At 39.8% G+C, this 24,362-nt stretch overlaps 1 protein-coding gene across 1 annotated transcript in view; it reads right to left on the minus strand.

The window, feature by feature from the left end:
- Window positions 1-720: 720 nt before the first annotated feature.
- Window positions 721-24,362, minus strand: part of LOC127355122 (zeta-sarcoglycan) — a 337,940-nt gene continuing 314,298 nt past the window's right edge. Inside the window, exons 7-8 of the mRNA XM_051385619.1 lie at window positions 20,642-20,765; window positions 721-1,952 (exon numbers count right to left, since the gene is read on the minus strand). Coding sequence (XP_051241579.1) covers window positions 1,746-1,952; window positions 20,642-20,765 — 331 coding nt within the window. The 3' untranslated portion in view covers window positions 721-1,745. The remainder of the gene's footprint in view (window positions 1,953-20,641; window positions 20,766-24,362) is intronic.

The raw sequence follows: 24,362 nt of genomic DNA on the forward strand, positions 1-24,362 counted from the left end.
CAGAAATGTCTCTCAATGACACCGAAAACAGATATGACTGAGAACAGCAAGGTCTTGGCAAGAAGAGCAGAAAGGTTATGCAAAAAGGGTGAAATAAAAAGTCTGACAGACAGGGAACACAGGATGAAAATGTATAATACTCCATCACAAGACCAAAATTGGTCTGGCCATTGCCCGACTGTTGCCTCTGCCTGACTGGTGGTTTGGCCCCATACCATAAAAAGATTTGTCTGCTATTGCACCCACCTCAGCCTTAATTTAACTTAAGACTTAACTCACTTTCCACCTCTTTTTATTATTCCATTTGCTTTCTGTCTCTGACAAAAAAGCATCATATGCCCAGATAGAATGACTCCCGAGAGATGTAAACCAAAAATATGTGGGAACAGACTGTGAGGCGGAGAAACTGCATCTGGTACAGCTGTGATGTCTAGTAAAAATGTTTTTAAAACCAGTCCAGTGGAAGAAAGCAGATAGAACAATGTTTTCTGTTTTTTTTAACCAGACCGGTGGAAGAAAGTGGATAGGCAGAGTTACATTTTCTTTACCAGTCCAGTGCAAATTGATGCATAGACAAACCAAAATAACTAGAGCATAGAGAAAAGATAAAGGAGAGCAGCAGCAAAATATGGAAAGATAAAGGATTACAGATATGTTGAAAGTAAAAAGAACAGGATATCAAGAGAAGTAGAATCAAGTAAAAGATTTGATCTAAAGAAAAGATAAAAAAACAAAAAGGCCAAAAATATATGGGGAAAAAAGCTGGTGAATGCAAGATTGAAGCACATTTATTTGCATTAGTTATCCTATGAAAACTGGGGTTGGAGAGCATTTTCACTACCAGGTGTAGATTTATGTCGAAGGGTCACACGTCAACGTTTGGGTTAAAGGACTAGAGGGGGGAGAGGGGGAAGGCCTTTCTGGTATAGATTGGTCCGTTAGCTAGCCTTAGCTTCCCACTAGACTAAACCATTGTCTGATTTACTTGTTAGTTACCCGCAGGGCTAAACCAAGGTCCACACTGATGTCTGTTAGCCAACTGAAAGGTTAACCCGGAGTCCTTGTCCGTGTCCCTGCCAGCGAGTTTGCAGTCCATCATCATATCTGTTTATCCTAACAAAAGCAAGGGGGCGTGTTTTCCAGGACGTTTTGGTCATACAGTGAACGCACAACTCACTTTTTATTGTAAGAGAGTTTGTTGTTCTCAGGAAACCCCCAAATATAATCCTTGTGACTTTCAGAAACCATCATGGCAGCAATTAAACGATGGCAAAGACAGCCAATGGGAGCCTCAGAGGGAGACTGTTCTTCCGTGTTCATGAGCAGTCATAGCATCAAACCCTCCAGCTAACCTTGTTGGCTTTTCCTTCCCACCAAGTCATCCATCCTCCTGACCAACATTAGCTACTGACCAATCCATATTATTTGGTCAATGAGCTGGCAATAGCTTCTCACCAATCTCTAGTCCAGGTTGAGTCAGTCCTTTAGCTGGCTTCACACCAAGCCACAGTCCACGTCGATTGGTCTGTTAGCAAGAATTAGCTTCCTGCCGAGCTGTAATCCATATGAGTCGATTGGTTAACGGACATGAACTTCTCACCATGCTACAATCCATATTGATTCGGTCTGTTAGCTGGCATTAGCTTCCCACCAAGCCATAATCCACGTTGATTCAGTCTGTTGGCTAGCTTTAGCTTCAAACTCTAATAGTCCATATGTCCCGGGTGTCTGTCAACCTCCCACTTTCAGCTCCAGAGGCAAAAGTTACTGGTGGTTTGGCAGGTAGAGCCTTTCTCAGCCGGGGACAGGTAGAGCTTGCCGTTAGCGCAGGAACAAAGCTCGTACACAGTCTGTTTGGTGTAGGTGGTACCGGCTGGTGCCCCCTCCAGGGGGTCCACAGCACTGCCGAGGGGAATGTTGCCCAGCCTGATGGTGTTGGCGTCTAGAAAGATCTGTGGACATAATAGAGAGATGATTCAGAAAAACTGCTATTAAAGAGCAATTGATGGAGAACAGAAGAAAGACCAAAAACAATAAAACAATACAATTACACATAAAACATGGAAATGGGTAGACAGAAGTTGATGTTACAGCTGTAGGGGACTGAGCTCACATGGATTTTCTTGGCGCCTGAAATAACACAGAAAAACAGAAGGGGAGAAAGTTGTGTTTTTGAAAAAAATGAAAAGAAACTGGGGTTGTGGATACAGCGAAAGCGAGAACACATTGCCGTAGGGGATGACTATACTCTGTGGTCGACTGGGGTTGTCATCAAGAAGGATTTACGGAGACAGAGAGGGAATTTCTATTTAGAACTGGTCTCTTTTGATGAAGAGGCAGAGTGGGAGTGAACGAGGCAGAGGGCAAGATAGGTGAAGAGAAAAGCAAGGGAATTAGTGGGAGAGGAGTGAAGGGAAGACAAAGAGACAGGGAAAGACAGCCACAAGGGAAAGCAGCTAGGAGAAATACACACTGCAAACAAAGCCAACTTTTTCACCAGCAAATTTGATGCAATATCATATTTATTATCTTGCTTTACCGCACACAAGTGAATCTGCCACACTGATATGATCTCTCCACAGGTTTTAAAACAGTCGTTTTTGGGATAATTTCCTAAAAACAATTGGCTATATTTAAGAAAAAGGCAAAAAGAAAACATTATCCTAAAGATAAAATCAAGCAGCATATTAGTACACCTGATCTCAGACACAAGTGCAGTTATCCCTTTGTTCATTTGTGCACCGTTTGGACTTTAATGTATGAGTGTAGTTTTCACAGACTTGATGTCAAAATATTGGAGTCAGCCTGTAAAAAGTTTTTTTTTTTAACGATTTCCAATGCAACTAGGCCTTCAAGGCACTTGGAGGAGTCTCAGTCAGTTTGGGCTGACAGGGGGTCAAGGGGTTTTGCTTTTAGATGGTGGCTAATGAATTTAACTGATCGTGTGCCCAGTCAAGTTTATCGTAAATTATTGGGAGTGAAAACACCTGCAATGCACAAACATTGACAGAAGGTCACCCACTGAAGAACTCACTCTTTCTCATGACTTTTTTAACAATAAAGAAATATAAGAGGAGGTTGGATAGGCACTTCTTGAACTTTACATTTCTTCAGCCAGAAATTCTCTGGAGACACATTCATCCCTTTTTTTAGGGAAACCTGGCCAAAATGACAGAACATAGAGTAGTTACCACATTACTGGTTAAATACATAATACACAGAGAATTGGAAAAGTGGAGGGTCAGTGAAGGCCCACAACGATTTTTTTTTTTTTTTTTGCCAAGGGCCCTCTGTTGGGTTCTGTTGGGTAATCCAGTCATCAGAAGATGAGAAGAATTCAGAGCAGAGCAAACATGAGAGAAGCCGAGACAGAATCAGTATATCTGTCTTAGAAAGGAAAGAAAGCGAACTAAAATTACAGTTACTTTTTAAAGTAGATACAACTGTCAATGAGAATAAGAGACTAAAAAGGATGGACAACTAAATGAAAGCGAAAGAAGATGAAATATATGGACAGAGAGACATCAGTTATTACCTGCCGCTTCTCTTTTCCTTTTACTCCAAATTATCTCTCCTCCTTCCCCCCATTTCTACCCCCTCACTGGCCTCCATCACTCCTGACCCTGCATTCCTTCAGTCCACTCCTCTCATCTTCAGATTGATACAAGCTGAGTTTCAAATGAGAATCATTACACAATCTTGGTTTCTATTGACTGCTTCGCCTGCTTATTTATTTACTCTTCAATCTTCACTGTTCAAGGAAGCACTGCTCTCTTGCTTTCCCTCTCTCTCACACACACTCACACACCCCAAGGCCGACGATAATCTCAACAGACATCTGTATCCCCATTATTCATGTTCTTCATTTTAGATATAGGGAGAGGGGAAGTGAAAAGTGTGCAGAAAATAGCTATGAGTGCAAAAAGACAGGGAAAAAAGAGAGGAGAAAAGAGGGGAATGAGCGAGTCAGATGAAAGGATGAGAAACGAGAGAAAATGTCATATCAGAAGTGGCTGGAGGAGGATGGGGGACATAAAGAGAGGGAGATAAGATGAACGAAAGAAAAAGGAGAAAAAGGATTGAGGGATTCAGACACCCCAACAGCGAGGAACCAATTAGTATAACTAATGATTTCACATTGGCTGACGGGGCACATCTCCATCTGTATAAACAACATCCACACATATAGCCACACACACACACACACACACACACACACACACACACACACACACACACACACAAACTGTTTTTGCATGATGGAGCAGAGCAGCGGTATGCTCATGTTGCCTTTAAATATCTGTGCAGCTAAATGCACTACATCTATTAGCCATTAACTTGAAGATACAGTAGATAGGCAGGTAACCAGAGCAGTTACAGACTGAGGTAGCCAGGTGGTGTCGTTTCTAATAGCCCATAGGTCGTCACTCTGTGAGATACTCAAACTCTACCAGGTCTCTTGTATTATTACTTTACATTCCTCCAAATATATTAGTGATAAAACATTTTTTTGATTAATTAATTGACTGATTGATGGGAATTAATGGATACAGTTTTGATGATCAGGTCAGATCCACACTTACCTTAATTCTCTTGACATGGGGGTGATAGCAGGTACTAATCCTATTTTAAACATATTATTTTATACAGTATCTGCTTCCCAGATGGGACTAACATCACCAAACAGAGCATGCAGTGCTGAAATCAGTCAACCTCTATAGGGAAATAAATCGCATTCAAAATATCTTAAAAAGCACATTACATAATTTTCATTGGCGGTAAAAGCCTTACTGGTAAAAAACTAACAAAACCAAAAACATCACTTTATGTCTTGTTCGTTTTGGTGAACTTCAAAGGGACCGACAAAACTACTGACTTGTTTCAGCTGGATATAGTAAACCATGATTCATTTGTGAAGCTTTAGGAGGAACACAGGAGTGGTAGGTGCAAAGTTAGTACAACCAATAGTCAGTTGTTCATAATTAGGAAGGAGATAAAGACACATGTTCAAAAATGCAACAATTTTCCATTAAGCTAATTAGATGAATTGTTGGCCACACCTTTATAGACACATTACAATGATCATGGAGGTATCTACTGATAAGAGTAAATGGCACAGGCTCATGTTACTATAGATGTAAAAAGCTACCTTACCTGTGCATTATCTTCATAATTAGTTTTTTTAGTTGCACCACAAAATTCAGACACAAGGTTTTGTTTTAGATCTTCAGTTATTAAATAATAACCCAATCAAAAACAAAAATTGGCAGCATACTGAGCATCTGCACATCTCATTAGCCTGCCATGCCTATTGGTTTTAGTAGGCAGCAGTAATATTGACAATAACACACTTCAAGAGGTAGTAAAAAACGAATATGTGTACATCTCTCCCAGTGTGCCGGACAAAGGAAAATACCACACTACATCTCTAAATGTCAAGGTATGCCTTTAACAGGTCTCTGGTGCACACCTGTCATCTTCCCTTTGGCTCCCCAATAAAAGCTGCCAGGGCTCAGTTACAGCCTTACAGAGGAAAAGACTCAGTCGCGGTTGGCAACATATCCCCAATCTAATTCCAACAGTCTGCTTACCATAGCAACAAAAACCTACAATGAAGTTGGGCATGGCAATGGGATGGGAACATGAGGAGATTTCAGTGCATGTTTATGTGAGGAACTGCCAATGAAATTACTGTTTTTTCTTCTATAACATTGGTAACATCATTGCAACAAACCGAGGGAGGGGGAAGAGGAAGGAAGGACGGAGGGAGGGGAGAGAAAAAAGTAAAGATGGAGGTAGAGAAGGTGGAGAGTAGTAACCAGGAGGGAGGGAGAGGATGCTGATTATGGGATTTTAGAGAGTAAAGTGAGGAAGAGATCGATAGGAAGAGGTCTAGAGGTGAGAGGAAGGTTGGTGGAAAGAAAAATAGGAATGGATGGATGCTAGGTAGAAGGCAATAAGGAAAAGTAGAGGAGAGGTGGTGAATGGACAGGCAGAGGGATGGACAGAAAGAAGGAAGGGAAATAGAGGAAGGGGAGTGGAAGTCATTTGTCGTAGCTTAAGGTCGGATTAGCGCTGACATTCATCCCAAATGAAAGTGTCTGTAAGTATTAGGTCAGCTTGTTTTTATCAGTATGTGAGGGTCTGTACATGTGAATGTGTTCGAGAGTGAGTTTGTGTATCAGGACATATGTCTGTGAATATAATATTGTTTGCAAATAGGTATGAAGAAGTGCTTTTGTGAATGAGTGGATTGTATTTACATTTATTCAGGGACATGCAAACATTGTTTCTGCATGTGTGTGTTTGTGTTCGTATGATTACATTGTTTATGTTCTCCTATGATATGTTTTTATCTTTCAAACGTATAAGCAAAACAAGAAGTAGGCTCTATTGTTGGTTTTACCCTGGTAATGGTAGTATTAATACCTCTAAACTGCAAAAAATAATATTATTACTGTGGCAAAAGAAATAGACAAACTAGTAGGCCATACACTTTATTTAACTTAAGCTACCACCACCTTCCAAGCAGGACATGTAACACTGTCATTGAATAAACTCCAAACTGATTCTCAACACTGGACGCATAGATAGTAATGACATGCAGCTAAGTTAAAAAATGAGTTTAATTAAACAGCAGTAAACATACTGCCTTTCCTGTGGCTGTGTCAGTTGTCTACTACTCTCTCCTCCGAGCACAGGCAGCTCCAGCACATACACTCACACACAAAGAGCAGAGTGGAGGAAAGAAATAGCGTGAGAGGTGACGATGGCTGCACCGTGCAAAAGGTTTTTGAGTGAAAACAGCTGTATGACAGCTGACGTAAAACAAAAGATCAAATCGGATCAATAACAATAAAGCTCGACATAGCCAATACCGATCAGTAAAAAATGCCTGTTGGATTCTCTCGAGTAAAGACAGACGAATTATGCCTAAAAAAAGCATGATTGTCAAACAAAAAAACATCAAACAAACTTCAAAGTTACTTACTCTGGATTTTGAACTCCAGATCAACCTGCCTGATTCAGATGCGATGTGTATAATGATCTTTTTTTCGAGACCAATTAGCCTCCAGTCATGACACAGCAGTCAGATCACAGCCAAGCGTCCAAGCAGAGACGCTTGCGCTCAGTGGTCAACATACCACCACCTTGTCCACTGGTTGTTTTAGACTAACCCCAAACAAAATGTTACCTCACTGTTGACGTCATTAATCAATATGTGATTGGAGGCCAACTTATCCTTTGAGCTTAAGTGGCTTACGATGTAGAGAAAAGAGCTTGGATATAATACTGATTTTTCTCTAGTAAGATCGAACCCAGCTGGACGTGATTTTGCAAAATGTAGGTTTTCTATTCACCGCTGTAAATACGAGATGCAACTTGAAAATCGCCAGTAATATGTTTGTGAATGTGTGATGAATCTGTTGACAGAGACAGATCACTGCTGCTGCACACACAACATGCAAACGCGTACGGCAACCACTTTGTTTGAAAACCACTTGGGATATAACTCTGGCGTCTCCAGCCTAATGAAATCTCTCCAATTCTGGGTAGATCTCAGGCCTCCTCTCCCTCGTCCAACGCGAAGGCATACCTGCACAGTCCAGCACCAAACCTCTCCTCGTCACAGGCAGACTCCATATTGCACAGTTGCCAGTTATACCACAGTGGGGTGTGCCCTCGCCTTCGCGTCACAAACGCAAGCCTCCAACGATTCCTGAAAGGGTAAGGTATTCTCTTCCACCGCAACGACAATAAGACAAGATTGTTTAGTCTCTACTTAGCCTCCATCAACACTGCAATCATCTACTACAATCATCAATTTACTTCCAGCTTCCTTGCCAGGGCCAATCACAGCCAATGTAGTTGCAGAACGTCCTGGTGGGAGCCAAGTTGTATTTCCCCCTCTGCCTGCTCCCTTTGTGTCCGACTTGTCCCAATTTATCTCAGCTTTCTTTTCATCCCTGTTTGCAGTCTTCACAAAATCTCTGTGCACATACATCATTCCATCCCATCATCCCTTCCTCTACCCTTCATTTAGCTGCTTACGGCAATGCGGATTCTGCTCCTCATCCTCTCCTAATTAACACAGCAGCACAAAAACCTTGTCCAGTAGCTCAAGGTGCCCCACCACAGGTTTATCAAGTTGGTAATCTACAGCTTTCTCCTTAATTTCCAACTGGATCCAACTATCCTAGGCCCATTTGACAGTCAGCCTATTCCAGTATTCTGCATCAGCCTAATAGGTAAGAGATACTCCAGACAAAAAAGGCTAATTATAGACCTGTCTTCCCACACAATTCATACATTCCAAGCATCAACGGTGTCATTCCTAGTCCAGATTTCTCCATGCAATATGCAACCATCAATTACACCATCACCCTGATCCGCTTGGCAAGCCATAGTGCTTGGTTTTCTAAAGCAGGCATTACCAGCGCATTCAAAGTCCTGTCCATTCATCCAGACTTTTGGCGTTTTTTCAAGGTTTGCTGGAAAGGAGCTTAATATTTTTCTGTGCGCCTAACTTTCAGCTGCTTCTTTCAGAAGACCTGTGCTGGATGCTGGATCCTGACCAACAACTACAGACTTCCTTACGTATTCTCTGCTCTAATCTGTTAACATGGGCGCCAAAATAAAAAATTCCACCCTCTTTTCCTCAGTTCTCTCGACCCTTCATCCATTCACCTTATCCCTACCCTATCCTTCCCTCTGCTCATCCCTACTTACATCCCTTCACCCTCTCTCCCATCATCCCTTCCTATTCAGTCAAGTGCACACCTCTTCCACATCTCATTCTAGGTACCGTCTCGGGGCCTGTAAGCAACTCGTGTGGAAAACACGCCAGAGACTGAACCCTGACACTGAGCCTCCCTCTGCCCAACCATCAACACAACCTCTCAGACCAACCTAAGAGAGGACAAGTTTTTCCACCTTCTTCCTTCCACATCCACATGAATTCATCTATCCCTAACATCAAAACCTCCTGAATTTCCATTAAGACTTTTAAATGAAATATTGTTGTGGTGTGATCCTTCCTAGTAAAAACAGTACCTTTTTACGCAGATGTTTTTGAAGAATGAGGAGAGTGTAATCGTGTTTGCACAGTGTGCCAGGGTGCCAGTGAAAATCATTAGTAACCCACTGATTGCGATGATTGTGTGAAACTTTAGCACCGCTGCTCAATGAATAAGCGTAAGGAAATTGCGCTCATTCATTCTGCCCTAGATCAAATGTAATGCCTCCCCTTCAACAATTCCAGACATTTTAAGACATCTTTAGACCTTGAACATCAAAAACTAAATTTAAGACATTTTAAAATTTGGTAAGGATCCACAGGGACCCTAATTAAGCCAGGAGCAAAAGTCTATTTAATTCACATGAGCACTTAAAAAAAGGTAAAACATTAAACATTATTATATTATTACATGATAATAAATAATGATCAAACAGGTTTTGAAATGGTTTTAAAAACCAAAGAGAAATGTCAAAAAAATGAATTGAATCTAGAATGAGAAATGTAATCTTTCATTTACAATGAAATCCTAAAAATCATTATTTTTGATAATTTTCATTCGACATGTATGTATGCCAACCCCAGTTTTTGATCTATTGTACCTGTGAGGGTAAATGTGCACATACATGCAGTAACATGTCCATGTACATTTACAAAACAGACAGTGTACACAATAGTAGGAACTCCTTATAACACACTATATAACAGAATATAAAACTACTACAAACTCACAAATGATCATAGAGTTGAATCTAAACCTCTGTGACACAGTCACAATACACTTTCCTGCCTGTTGAAATGTTAATGTTATTTTGTTGACTCCCTGTGTAATGACAAAATGTGTGTGTCTGTCTGTGTCTTATACGACTGTCTCTATGTGTATGTGTCCCTGGCACATTTGCACAAAATGTACAAGTCTGCGTGGGTGGCTGGGTCTTTGCATACAGTATGTGTGTCTGAGCCCATCTCTCTCCGACATCAGTTTAGCAAGCACGTGGCTCTGGCGTCAAGGAGATGGGAAACATGCAAGAAGCGGCAATTATGGAGGGTGAAAACATTTTTCATGGATGATTTCCTTTGGCACAGCTGAGGAACAGGTGAAAGAGGGTGGGAGGTGAATGAGCGGCGAGAGAGGAGGGGAAGGCGGCAAGAAAAGGACAAGCTTTTCCTGGGATGAAAGGAATAGGGAGGTGGAGGGGAAAAGACAGCAGAGGAGATAAGAGGGTTAAAGTGCCTTTGGAGGGAGATCAAGAGGAAGAGCGAGTGTTGTGGAGTGTGTTGAGGAGTAGTTAGGAGGGGGAAGGAGTGTATGAATGTGTTTTGGAGACTGGGAGGAGGAGGAAGTCTATTCTGGGAGGACAGGAGAGGAAGAGAGGTGAGTATGAAGGATTAAGGGGGTACAGAAATGCAGGTACATTTTATACAGTCATATTAGATACAAATACCCAAAGACACTTTAGCTTAAGCTTTCACTTTACTTTCTTTTCTGCATCTTTATATGTTTATCAGTAGCACTGTAAAAAGTGTTAAAACATGTTCCACCAAGGGACAAATATACTTTTGGTACCAATGTACAAAGCTCGCTCTTGTTTACCAGTGTGAGCTGTAGTTAATGTGTTTTAGATGAGACCAGTATGTAGGATTCAGTGGCAGCTAGTGGTGAAGTCTATGGTGGCTGTGAAACTTGAAAAAAACTAGAAGGGCTCTATCCAAAGCCAGTGTTTAGTCTGTCCGTAGAAACTGAATGCTCATTCTAAGGTAACAAAAATGCCATAATTCTTATATTTAGGTGATAAATATACCTATAAGTATTATATTCTATTTGTAGACCTGTAAATGAATGGATGCCATTAATTGTCTCCTTGAGTTTCCTGGATCTAATTACTGTTTAAAAGAAGTTTTTTTAAAAAGTTGTGTCTGTTACCTTACCCGCTTTATCTGTCTGATTAAAAGATAATTGGCTAACTAATTGGTTAACTGGTGTGTTCAAATTGTCCACTGCCCACTACACAATAAACTGACATTCCTTGTGGAACAGTGGCATCTCCTTATTTATTGTTCTCTTTATTTTTTTGTTTGGAAGACATACCCAAGCGTGAATGAATACAGAAAAAAATGCTAAAGGTGAAAGTATCTGAAGCTGTCTAATTCAGTAGGGAAAAACCCTACTGAAGAGTGGCTGCCTCCGGCTAAAATAAAAGGCTCTTAAGGAACAATCTCAAATGTGATGAAATCACATTCAGGTTGGTTTGCCTTGATTGCTTGACAAAAAATGCAGCCTGTGTCGCTCATATGATCAGACTCTTGCTTGGGCCCATTCGAGCCATTCGAAAGTATTTGACTGAGAGGATGGATGAGTAGGGGAGTGTGGGGGGAGAGGTTGAAAGGACAATAACAGGAACAGTTTTACCAGCACATAGACACTCAATAACACAGAATTCTGCACACACAAACACACACAGTTCAACCTCTATGTTCTCTCAGCCTCAGCTCACCTTGCCTCCCATTCTCCTTTTCTTTCATTCTCTTGCTTGCCCTGTGCGCACACACAGACACACAAACACACACACACACACACACACACACACACACACACACACACACACACACTAACAACAACACAAATAGGTGGGAGGTTGTGAAGCTATCGGAGTGTATTACACAGACCATTAGGCGTGTTGAATGGACAGACGCTGGAATGGGAGCTGACAATGGACTAAATGACAGTGGCTTGAGATAGAGTGAGAGTGTAGTAACCCAGATGTAGTGGGGACATAAAGCGATATCAGTCTGCTCTACTGTACTACACACACACACACACACACACATACACACACACACACAACTTAGACAGACAAAGGCATTTGCGCAAACATGCACAGTTAGACAGAAATAGAGACTGTAACAGTAACACACATACACACACAACACTGTGACGGTGAAGCAGCCGCAGAATTACATTACACAAACACATGCTGTGACAGATTGTCACACAAATAAGAGGAGGGAGATAAAAAGACAAAACTCCCACACACATTGAAAGACTGAGACAGAATTACATCAGACTGACAGCATCACAAACACACACACACACACACACACACACATCTATGATGATGGCCTCGGGCAGTGTGAAGTATTGGCTAATGAATTTTCTGACGTTAATTATACCTTTTGAAAAACATCCGCTCTTCCCAGCTATTGCCAGGTATCTGATAATCTGTTATCTCTCACTTACAAACACACAATTATTCACATACATAGATGCAGATTCTCAAAGAGTGGAGTTAGTTGATAAAAACAAAAAAAAGGGGCTCTAGTGCTGTGAATGCACATATATGTGTTTTAGTGTCTGTGCATTTTTAGGTATTTGAGTTGGTATGTGGCTGGAAGCTAGTATGTATATGTGTGTGTCGACATACATTGTGTATTAATTGCTTTAACATGTGCATTTTTATTACTTATTTTGTGTGTATGTGATATATTTCACCACAGCATCAATGTGTACGACAGGGAGTTACCCCCTGCCAGCATTCTAATTCACTCACCACTCTGCGTTACCCGCAGGTGAAACAACAAGCAGCGAAAAATGAAAAAAAGCTAGTCCCAGTGTACCAGGCCAATAACACCTCCAGGCTATAGCGTCTTAATAAACCCCAGCAATGTGTCAACAAACAATAAAACTCCATGGTAACCTTACTTTGTTAAAAGTTTCTGTAGTTAACCTGATTTCACCTTGCAGCAGTCAGCAGCAGAAGAAGCAAACTTCAATTATTATTTTTGTTCATATCATGAACACATAAATGCAAATGTACCATGCAAGGCATTCAACCCACAGTATACTCATTTACATACTGAAAACAATTAAAGGTAATGGCACTTTGCCAAACAAGTTAAAGGGAACACAAATTGTTCATTTTGTATATGGTGTAATTTTCTATGTTAGAGCTATTGCTTTGCTATTGTTTACTTGCTAGATGTCAAACATAATTTCCTCATAATAATAATAATAATAATAATAATACAACAAAATAATGAACTAATCCATGCACAATCCATGCATGTGCATGAATAATAATAATAATAATAATAATAATAATAATAATAATAATAATAATAATAAAATAAATACAATAACATATGCTCTCTAAAGAAATGTTTTGACTGGCTATAACTCTGTCAGCAATGGAGTTCACCACCACTTAAAACCAAAATTACAACAAGTAGACATGTAACGCCTGCATGAATACTCTATAATTTACATTCAGGCGTTTCCCAGTAAAACCACAAACTACTTTAGCATCCTACTCGATGGCATTTAGACAGTATTTGCTGTGTGTTGTAGTATCACTCCCCGGAGAGCATTTCTGTGCTTTCTGCTTCTCAACAAACAGCAAATAAACATCAAAATGTAACGATTTTGCACACTAATTGGTGCTCCAGTGTATCCCAGTGCACTGGACCTTTCCACTTAACAGCAAATGTAGCCTTTCTGACACTCCAAATTTATTAAGAAAGAGAATATTTGACTACTAACCCTTTGACAATGATCCTGTTTAATATTAAGGCTATAATCCAACAGATACTTGGAGCCATCAGTGGAAATAAAAGTTAACTTTAGTGACTTCAGTCTGCCGACTTACAAAATCCTCAGAATTTCTACAGCTGACAACTGCCAATGATAAAAACTCAACTAATTTTTAGCAAATGTAGGTTCCATGTTTCAGTTTGTGAGGGGTCTACTCTCTAAGGAGTTGTCAGTTAAGATGAATGGCGAGTGAGGCGAAACAACTTCTCCAATATAAAGAGAAAGAGTTGAAAGAGTTGCTGAAAAGAGCTGTGGGTGCATAAAGCGCATATGATGGGATGTGTAGGGGAAAGGATAGATTGATGAAAAGTTAAAGTAAAAACAATCAACAAAGATACAAGTACAGAGGGAGTGAGAGGGTGGGCAAACCTGAAGAAAATGGATAGACAGCAAAGAAAGATGGAGTGAATGAATGTAGGATAGAGAGAGAGAGAGAGAGAGAAAGGGAGTTGATAAAAAAAAAGCCAGGAGGACTGCAGGAATCCTGAGAGGATCTGTCAGCTCTTGTTGGCTTTGATTTTAATGGAAGCCAGCGCTCCCCTACCTCTAACCCATTTGGCCCTAATTCCAGCGCTGCTTTCCAAACTTTTTAAACTTTAATGGCCCCTTCTTAAGTGCCAGCTGCTGACAACATTGATTTGGCTTTAAGCCTCGCTGTCCCGCACGCCTTTATTTTCTCCTGCAAAATCGACAGAAACATCTATTTTCTGCCATCCTCCTCCACCTCCTACTCATCCGATCCTCCCTCTATCCCCCCCTTCATCCGCTCTCCCCTGTTCATTTGATGGTGTCAGCGGTCGGGGAAAGCTTGTATGAGAATGGATGAAAAGGAATGCTATTTGGATAAGCTGTTCTTTTTATGGGTGTATGTAAGTATATTTTGGCTGGTTGGCAGACAGAGACGTGATACTTCCTTTGCAGACTGTGGGAGAGATGTATACTGGTAACATGCTACACATGAGCGCAATGACATGGTGTTGCTGCCCAATGTATGTAGGTAAGTATGTAAGAAAGGTTACAAAGGAGGGAGCAAACAGTATAAAAGAAGAAAAAAAAAAAAAAAAAACATTGTTAAGAAAATCGATGTGTAGTTATCAGCATTTATCAGCACCATCTTAAGGTGTTTATGACCAGTCATTTTGATGCATATGGCAGCAAATTAAAATCATCAGAAGTTGGTAAACGATAACATTTCCAAGATAAAAATAAATGTTCTGCAAATAGACAAAAAAGCAATAGCTTTTACAAAGCTCAACAAATGCAAGTGTTGTTGGATAGCTCCCAGAACCCTGGTGGTCCCATGGTAAGCACCATTGTCAGCAGTCACACCAGACATTACACATAATCTACTTGAGCTGGACAGGTAAGCAGGAGGATTCTCCATAGCAGTGGTTCCCAACCTTTTCCTTAAGGGACCCCTTTTCTATAATTTAGTAAACTGACGACCCCTGACTAAGTGACATATTTTATGGATATTTCATATTATATTCAAAATTGTACAATAAACCCAAATAGTAAACTCAGTAACTGCAACACGTTTGTGTAAAACGAGTGATTTGGATGAATTTTCAACAGATTATTTCCACTATTTCAGCTCTTCAGCATCTTGAAATTGGACAATAACAGTGTTCTAGTTTAGTCAAGTCTAGTGAAATTTTTGTTTGTTTGCAAGGGGCATGCTGAGCTGAAAGGGTTTTGACAGAGGGGATAGCTACAGGAGGGGATGTGAAATGCAAACGCTTCCTTGTCTGTGGCTAATTATATATAAAAATCTATATGAAAATGTCACAGATTATTATCATAACTTTCATAAATGTCAGAACAATTGCTGTAGAGTTTAATCTATCATCTTGGTAGCAATCAAATGTGTGCCTCTAAGGTCAAGGATAACCAACCCAGTCTCACACAAAAACGTACCCTGACTACGTTGGTCCGAAGTGAATTGTAATGTAGTCAGGGTACATTTTTGTATGAGACTGGGTTGGGATAACACACGTCCTCATATAAAATGGACCCTGGATGGACTGCCTGATGCCTGATACATTATGTCATTGGATACTCATGTCATAAAATGGTTTAAGGGCATAGTATGATCTCTAGAGAGGAGCCAGCACCAGACTGGGGCATGCAGACAGACAGGAGAAAACACAGAATAAAATAGTTGGGATGTCCAACAGTATATGGCTGCAGTGAGTACTCTGCCTGTATGCCAGTTTCTATTTGTTGAACTGATTTATCTGCCATTCAGGTTGCTTCTCTTCTTGTCTCCTCATGTCTGTTTGTATCTGTCTGTCTCTTTACCAGACTTTACCTGACTGTCTTTGCCCTCCTGCCTCCATACAATATCTTTAAAGTTGTTCCTTCACAACAGTCAGCTTTTGAAATGGCTGAATTGTATATTTTTACCGATATATGGCAACGTTAATAATGTCAGGATAATCATCTGCTCCCAAAATGCAAAATTACCTCATGTGTGAATAATGTAACCTGGAGCTGTTCTTTGTGTAGTCACAGCATCTTTCTGATATTTTAGAATTCAGCTATATACCCACGAATAATGAATGGTCAAAAGAGAAAAATCAAAGGACACTTTTCAAAAGAAAAGTAACAAAAAAAAAATATAAAAGTGTTGAGTGTCTTCTTGCAGAGAGAGATGAAGGAGAAACCAAAAGTTGTTTGGTCAGATATGGTTATAATAAATATGATATATATGAGAAGCATATTGTTTGGAGGACAGTTTCACATCAACTCTCGATTACATTTGACAACTTGATTGAACTCATGCTGTAATGTCTCGACAGATACAGTATGTCAGCTTGTCTGTTTGTCTATCTTTAGTTGACCCTGTAGGGAAACACATTTCTTTTGCTCTTCCAGGTCAGTGGTCAGGGTCACCTTTGAACTGATAGGACTTCATTATTATGAATACATGATAAGTATTGTGCTTTGCTGAAAGATATACATTTTAAACATTTACATTTTTCTTGAGAATATGTGTTTTATTTCATATACTTACCCAAAATGAGACAATGTCATAGGTTTAGATTTTAAGTTTAATAGTTTAATCTAATTTATTTGTTGATGTGAAATTAGTAACTTAGTAACTAGATCTGGTATGTACAAGGTCTACTTTTGTTAGACCATCTATCATTCTTTAGATACATTTAAAGGTGCATTGCCCTGCTTAAGCAAAGTTGCAAATCAGCCCACAGACATCTCACAACTGAGCTATGCTAGGCTAAGCCATTTAGCATAAGGCCTGTATTTGGATTTCAGGTGGTATTTTGTTGGGTACTGGAGTGACTGAAAGATTAATGCAAAGAGAAAATAAACCAAAAAGATGCGATGCCCCCTTTTTCCACCATAGGAATTAGTCTGGGTTATAATAATATATTTTGCCCTCAGCCCTTTCTGCCAAAGAGGGTTATATTCTCATGGCTACCTTTTTTTAAGTGTAACCTTACATTTTTGTCAGAAGAGTTGCTCTACAGCTGACATTTTACACTGTGTAAGGACACTGTAATCATTTGGACAATTTGAGCCTTCTGAACACCATTCTTGTAGCATTCCTTAGTGAGGTTTTTTTCAGTATGTGTGGCAAACGGGTGCCGTAGTAAAGGGTGACAAGGTTGGTCCGTCATTTTCTCAAGCCTTTCATTGTATCAAGCTTAGCCAAAGACACACACCACAATCCTCGTTACACACTACTTAATGCTATTGTTCACCATTAATAGGGAGACATCTATTTATGCAGGGATGACAGAAAGAGAGAGACACACACAGAGAGAAAGAGAGAACGAGAGAGATAATGGATGAACGAACAACAGAAAGAGACAAAAGAATACACGAAACAGAGACAGAGAGAGAAAGAAAGATGACAGAAAAGAGGTAAAAATTATAATCCTCCCTCCCCACCCCTTTCCCTGGGAAGTGACAGCCACAGTGATGTATAACCCTGGCAGTGGAAAGTTAATTAGATAGGCTGGGTTACTTAGAGATGAAGGACTGAGAGGCTGAGAAGGAGAGGAGGGGGGAGGAGGATGAGAAGAAGATGAAGAAGAGGAAAGTAAATAAAAACAAACAAACAAAAACAACTAAAGGAGGATGAGAAAGGGAAGAAAGTAGAAAATAAGGGACAAGGGAGAGATGTGAGAGAAGAAGGGACATGGTAAGGGGTAGAGGGGAAGTTTAAATAAGAAGCAAAGGGCCTTGTTAAAATTATTTTTTGCCTTTACACTCAGTTTAACAGTAAAATCATACAGCCATAACAATACGATAGACACAAACACCACGATGTAAGAAGGGCACCATGGGTAACAACATAAATGATTAAAACAGCCTCAGTTTCTCTCTGGCACCCAATGTGCTCGGCTCTGCTGAGCAGGTGATTGGATGTCTGCCCTCCATCAAAAAACTGCATGACACAGACCAAAAGAAAAGGATAAAAACAAATGGCATCAGACCTGCAAACTTAGCCAACTATCTGCCCCCAGAAATGTTTCACTGGAACCTCAGCCAGACTAGCTTTGGGATTTCAGTACTTTTGGACTCTCCAGAACTCAGTGGTTCTCAAACTGTGGGGCAGGGCCCACTGGTGGATCATAGAGCCACTGCAGGGGCGGCATTGATGACCAAGGGTGAAAATATGGAGTCAAACTAAGTTGAATGAATATGATTTATGCAAGGAAAATAAACAAACAACAATTTGCCGATCATGGTGACCATTACTTCACTAACCGTGTATCCTTTTTTATGAGTTATTATTATTTCTTTTTTATTATTTAGTTACTTCCTTTCTCATTGTTATGTGACAACATTTGGGGCAGTGTGGCGTGAAATTTTTTCAGACCCCGAAGGAGGGCAAACTTTTCTCAAAATAAGTAATCTGTACCTTTAAATTATAAATTCATTCATCCATTTATTTGTTTTCTAGACACTTTATCCTGTTCGGGGTTGCAGTGAGCAGGAGTCATACACTAGGTTAGAAGCAGGTCACCAATCTATCACAGGCCTAACACATATAGACAAGCAGTCACATTCACACTTTATGCACATGTGACGATACACCTGGAGGAAACCCATGCAACCACACAGAGAACCATGGAGAGCTAAACTGGCCTGCAGTAATACCCAAAATAACAGATCATTCTCTCAGATTACTAAATTGTATGTTCAAATACTTACTTTGTTTCCTCAATTTAGTAATCTGTCCCCATTGAAAGTATTCTCTCAAATTAATAGTCAAATTAATTGCCTTCCCTAGTTTTTGATAGATCCTCTTACCATTTCAGCAGTCAGTTGTTTTGGTTTTACTCAAGTGATAAGGAAGGTTTTGCATCAGACATTAAGCCAATAGTAAATAACATCTGTATAAGACCTTAACTTAAATGTGGGACTATAGGTTTACTAATGCTAAAACACGTTGTCGCCTAAAAAAAACAAAAAAAACTATCCACCTGACATATTATTGGTACGATATGCAATAAAAACATAGTCCAGGCAGAGTCACCAAGAGTTTTCTTTTTTTCTTTCAAAATAGGGTATTTTTTACTATTTTGTAACATTTACCTCTTCATAGTTGAAATAACAATGACACAAAATACTTTTACTTGAGGCAGACATTTTTGTACTATTTTGAGGCCTAGTCATGTAGTATTTGTCTAGACATACACAGCCTACAATGCATTATGTGCTCTCTCCACAGCTGTAGTACACTGTATGGCACTCTGCCTGGCTGCACATATTAATTATATATTTGAAAATACCACCATCTATTATATATCTGACATTCTCCCTTATTATTTTGTTACCAATATGCCAAAGCTGTCCCAAGAGTTTGGTGACCTCCATGTGCTTAATTTAACTCAGACCCTCTAGTGTCTGGTCACATGGATACAGTTGTCTACTTTTCAAAAGTAAGGCACATTGGAAAGAAACAAAATAAGGAAATGAGAGGGAGGAAGAAAGGAGAAGAAAAGAAAAGCAGAAGGAGAAAAAGAAAAGAAGAGAATAAAACATATTGTGATACAGGAGAGGAAATGAGAAATGAGTTTAGAAGAGGAGCATCAAACTTTTACTGTTCTTATCGCAGACTTATATTATCTGTGTGTGTGTGTGTGTGTGTGTGTGTGTGTATGTGTGTGCGTTTTGGGCTGTGTATGAGAATGTGACTGTGTGTATTTGTGATAGAGGACTCGTGTGTGTGTGTGTGTGTGTGTGTGTGTGTGTGTGTGTGTGTGTGTGTGTGCATCAGCCTGCCATGTTGCATGTCCACTGGAGCATAGTGTGTCATTAACTCAGTAATTAACAGAAGAATGGCCCCCTCTCGTTCGTCGCACTCACTGTCATTGTCATTCACACACAAAAACATGCACACACACACACACACACACACACACACACACACACGGATAATGGCTAAGTCTGCTTTGGTGCTCACGCAACGTGGCAGGCTGCTATGCAAAGAGCTTGACAGTGAGATAGCAGGCTAACAATGATATACACATATACAAATACACACACAGAGCAGCAGCAACTGACAGGGAACCTCATCAAACCAGCTTTAATGAAGTCACTTCTCCCAAACAGAAGAGGGGAAGAAAGGAGGGATGAGAGGAGGAGGGGAGAAAAGGAGGACAAGGTCGCCTGGATTGATGACGCTCATTAGCCTAATAAGGTACTTTAATGAAGCGGGCCCAACACTATAGAGTGCCACAGAGTCTATAGACACACACACACACACACACACACACACACACACACACACACACCTGACTGGTTTTATACTTTGTGTTGTCCCTTCCATTTACACATGAACATAGCTATTTTTGTCAGTTTCTCTCTTCTGTCTATTTCTCTTAATAACAAATACCCACACACTCCACAACACAGACAGATACACATATACAGGCTAGTATTCTCCAACATACCAAAACATACTCATCACTTCATTCTCACAGACATTTTCATATAGAAACACACACACATACACACACCTACACAGACACACACAAACAAAAATATGGAAACACACTCACCTCTCCTTCTGAAGACTGCAACAGGAGGTCTTTCCTACAGGATGCTGTAAAGTCTCCCACTCCAGCATTGACCTCCACCCCTCTGGGGGCCTCCAGGGTCAGGGTTCGAGTCGGGGACTCCAGCCTGGGAAGCATAAACGCCCTTTAGTCACACACTATTTACTGTGGAAACAAAGGAATCACACACCCGCAGTGACATACAGTACAACCCTCTAGTGTTACATGAAGTTAAACATTGAACGGCATGTTGTCTCTTGAACACACAATTTAAAAGTAAAGAACAAATTAGTAAGTGCTGTTTTTCATTGTTACATTGTACCTTTTTGTACCTTTCCTAAACCTGTTGGATTTAGATGGTTTAAGAGGAGCACATTTGCTATCTGTCACAATGACTGCAGCTTCTACAACAATCAAATCTCTTAAAATGACAAACATTTATTTATAACATTTTAACTTTGGATAGAAAAGGTATCACCACTGCCATGTTCTTAAGGAAGGTTTCTTTTCAACTTTTCAACTTTAAGTAATTGGTGAATTGTTTTCGGTGCCCTTTTAAAAAACCTTGTTTGGACAGACTTCTTTCTATGGTCTGAGGAACATGAAGTCATGAAGTTATTGTAACATTGCTTGTGTATTACTGTTCTGTGTTGTATAAAAGGACAGTTTTTAGTCCAAGCAGTTTTTTGGTTATTGTTAGGGTTAGGGTAAAGGGTATGAAAATCCATTTAAAACATCCTTGTAAAGACTCAGATTATTGCAAATTATTAAAGTATTGCACAAATCATTTTGAGGTACCTAACGCTGCATAGCCAATATTTGGTTGCCCATAGAGTGACCTAATACATCCTACTTTTTTCAAGAACTACTGAGTTTTTTGGGGGGTTTCTAATCATTTTACTATGTAGTAACTCTTTCCTTTGTCTTTCAGAAAACCTACAAGAACAAATATGAAGAACTGTTACTGCTCTAAAGTGCTCTGGCCATGGTCGGAGTCACTCCCCTTGGAGCGTGAAGGGTCAGTAGCTAAGTCTGTGACTCAAAGTTGAAAACAACATGAGATGATTAAACAGCTTGGTGGTGTTAGATAAGCACAGTGCTTCGCTCAAGGGCATGTTGGCAAGTGAAATTAAATAAAGAGAGATTTCGGCAAAGTGGACAGAATTACAATTTATGAGTATAACAAATTAAGCAGCGCTCTCACAACAAAAGTCAAATAAGAAAAAAAATGCTTTGCTATAAGGGCACTTTTCCAGACAAGGGTTGCTCAAGGGCACTTCAGAAGGTTGGTTTCCCAATCCCTGCTGAGAGGTTGAAGGGATAACGCATTCAAGCCAAAGGGTAGATTAACAGAACTCAGGACGTGTGTCCAGTTTGTGGCCAAACAACAGAGACATAAACAAGCATCAGTGCCTTGGCCAAAGGCACTTTGGCTGGCAGTTATCGTACCGAGCTTCCTCTGTTAATGCCCTTCCCTTCACTAGAGTCCCCAGGTTGGAGAAAATGTATATTCTCCTCACAAGCCTTTTGGTGTGGAATAATTCTACATTTCAGGGTTGCAATCTAAAGAACTAAACATTAGCAGACAGAGAAAAGCTCCCTTGACAGTGGTTTTCCATGTTTGGTTGCACCCGAGTAATGAACAGGCACTTTAAAATATATTTCTGTTTCTACATTGCTCCTTTTCTGCTGCTTTTATTTTCAGTGTATGTGCTTCATTAGTTGGTTGTTTTATCTGATTGTAAAAGCGACTCACCTTGAGAAGCCATTGAGTTGAGTACTTATATACATCTTTTTAGACAAAAAGAACATCAACTTATTGAGTTCATTTCAAATGCAGATTCAACAGATTTATTATTCTCTTTCATTAAGTTGTAATAGGCTGAAGTAGAGCAGAACACTAGTGTCAAGATGTCACTTGATTTAAGAAAATGCTTAAAACACACTGGTTTGCATTACAGTTAAGTCATCTCACCCCACTAATTTGCTCCTCGTATTTGAATGAAAATGGAAGTTTATTAGTCCGTATCAGACTTAATGACTTATGATGTGCCCTGTACTTTGTTTGGAGAAATGGAAAGCTATTAGAAGAAACTGCCCAAGTTTCAACAAAGCTTACTTTGTTATCTTCAGGCTTTTACCAGCATATAAAAAGTCTCCAGATTTGTGTCTCATAAGAGAATAAAAGAACTCCAGCCAATTGACATTTTCATATATATATTTTTTTAATTTAATGGTTTATTAAGACCTCTATGAATTAAACTCCTTCCTCGGTCAACATGTCTGAGTTTGCTGTTTGTCAGAGCTAACTGTGGTATTTATTCCGGGTTGAAGGTAAGGGTATTGGAGGAGTAGAAGAGTCATGAGGTGGATTAAAGGTGAGGGAAGGTTTGCTGCTGTGCAGTGCTGAGTATCCAAGTGATATAATAAGTTTTGGAAGCAGACACTTCACATTGGGCCTGACTTATTGATCTGTAAAAAGAGTGTATGCTGCAGCACTCAGAGGTGAAGAAGAAGAGAAACAAAGAGAGAGACAGACAACCACACAGACAGACAAATATTAAAAGAAAGGTGCAGGGAATGAAAACAAAACAACTTATCCTATTATTCATTATCCTAAAGTTTTGCATGTGCAATGGTGAGAGAGAGGGAGAGTGAGAGAGGGAGAGAGAGATAGAGAGCTTGCTGGCCTAGTCAACAGCAGTGATGTGAGGATCTTTGGCTGGTTTGACAGCTGAGGCAATTACAGTGACGCTGCTGCAGGCTTAAACCTGCTCTGATGGACAGGCACACACATACATACTGACTATCTTTCACTCTATGTCTGGACCCTCTTTCTCCTTCTCAACACCACACTCCCTGTTTGCTATCGCCTTTGTTTTAACTCACCTGTCGGTTCCCTTCACAAACATGCCATCCATTACTTTACCTCAGTTTTTCCTCAGTTTAAAATTGCCCATAAAGAGTCATAATGTAGCGTATCTGTACATTTGTAAGGTGGAAAACTCATATCTCCAGGATGTCAACTACTCATTTACACAATTTGACCACCACAAACTTTTTAAAATTTTCTTTGGCATAAAGATTTTAACACTCAAGGGATAATGTAATGCAAGCAGCATGAGGAAGCGAAGGCAAACATAGGAGTGTCTGAGTAGGAGATACTGTAATGAAAAAAAAAATATTAAAAAATAAAAATAACTTGTATGATAATGTCTGTAATCCTTAAACTGTAAGAACAAATCAGTTCTGTCACTGTCAGTAGTTGGAAACAGAAAACCTCAGAAAATGCTGCTTTGTGATGCATTATTTTGAGTATTACCAGGATGGATGGGTTTTATAATAAAATTGCCATGAACATTGATTAACAGCTGAAAAATTGGGTTTGAGGTTTCATACAAGTTTCAACTTGATTAACTTTGTATAATTTATGTGTTGGAGGAGAGTCTGGAGGCCAGTGTTAATGCTGTATATTTTATTGCTGTTCTTTGAATGATGATGTTCTTAATTTATGAATGTGTCCTGTGCTCACTTGAGGTATCAGCATTCTCATATGGGCTTTGGGATTACTTGTTAAATTGCGAGTTTGAGGAAAATAATGACTTAAAAACAAGGAAGGGATGGCCAGTATGTCATTCCTACCACCAGTGATCATTGTTGGAAACTAGTGCTGTCAAACGATTAAAATATTTAATCACGATTAATCGCATTAATGTCATAGTTA

The sequence above is a fragment of the Dicentrarchus labrax genome, unplaced genomic scaffold (genome assembly GCF_905237075.1).
Source record: "Dicentrarchus labrax unplaced genomic scaffold, dlabrax2021, whole genome shotgun sequence".
Lineage (NCBI taxonomy): Eukaryota > Metazoa > Chordata > Actinopteri > Moronidae > Dicentrarchus > Dicentrarchus labrax.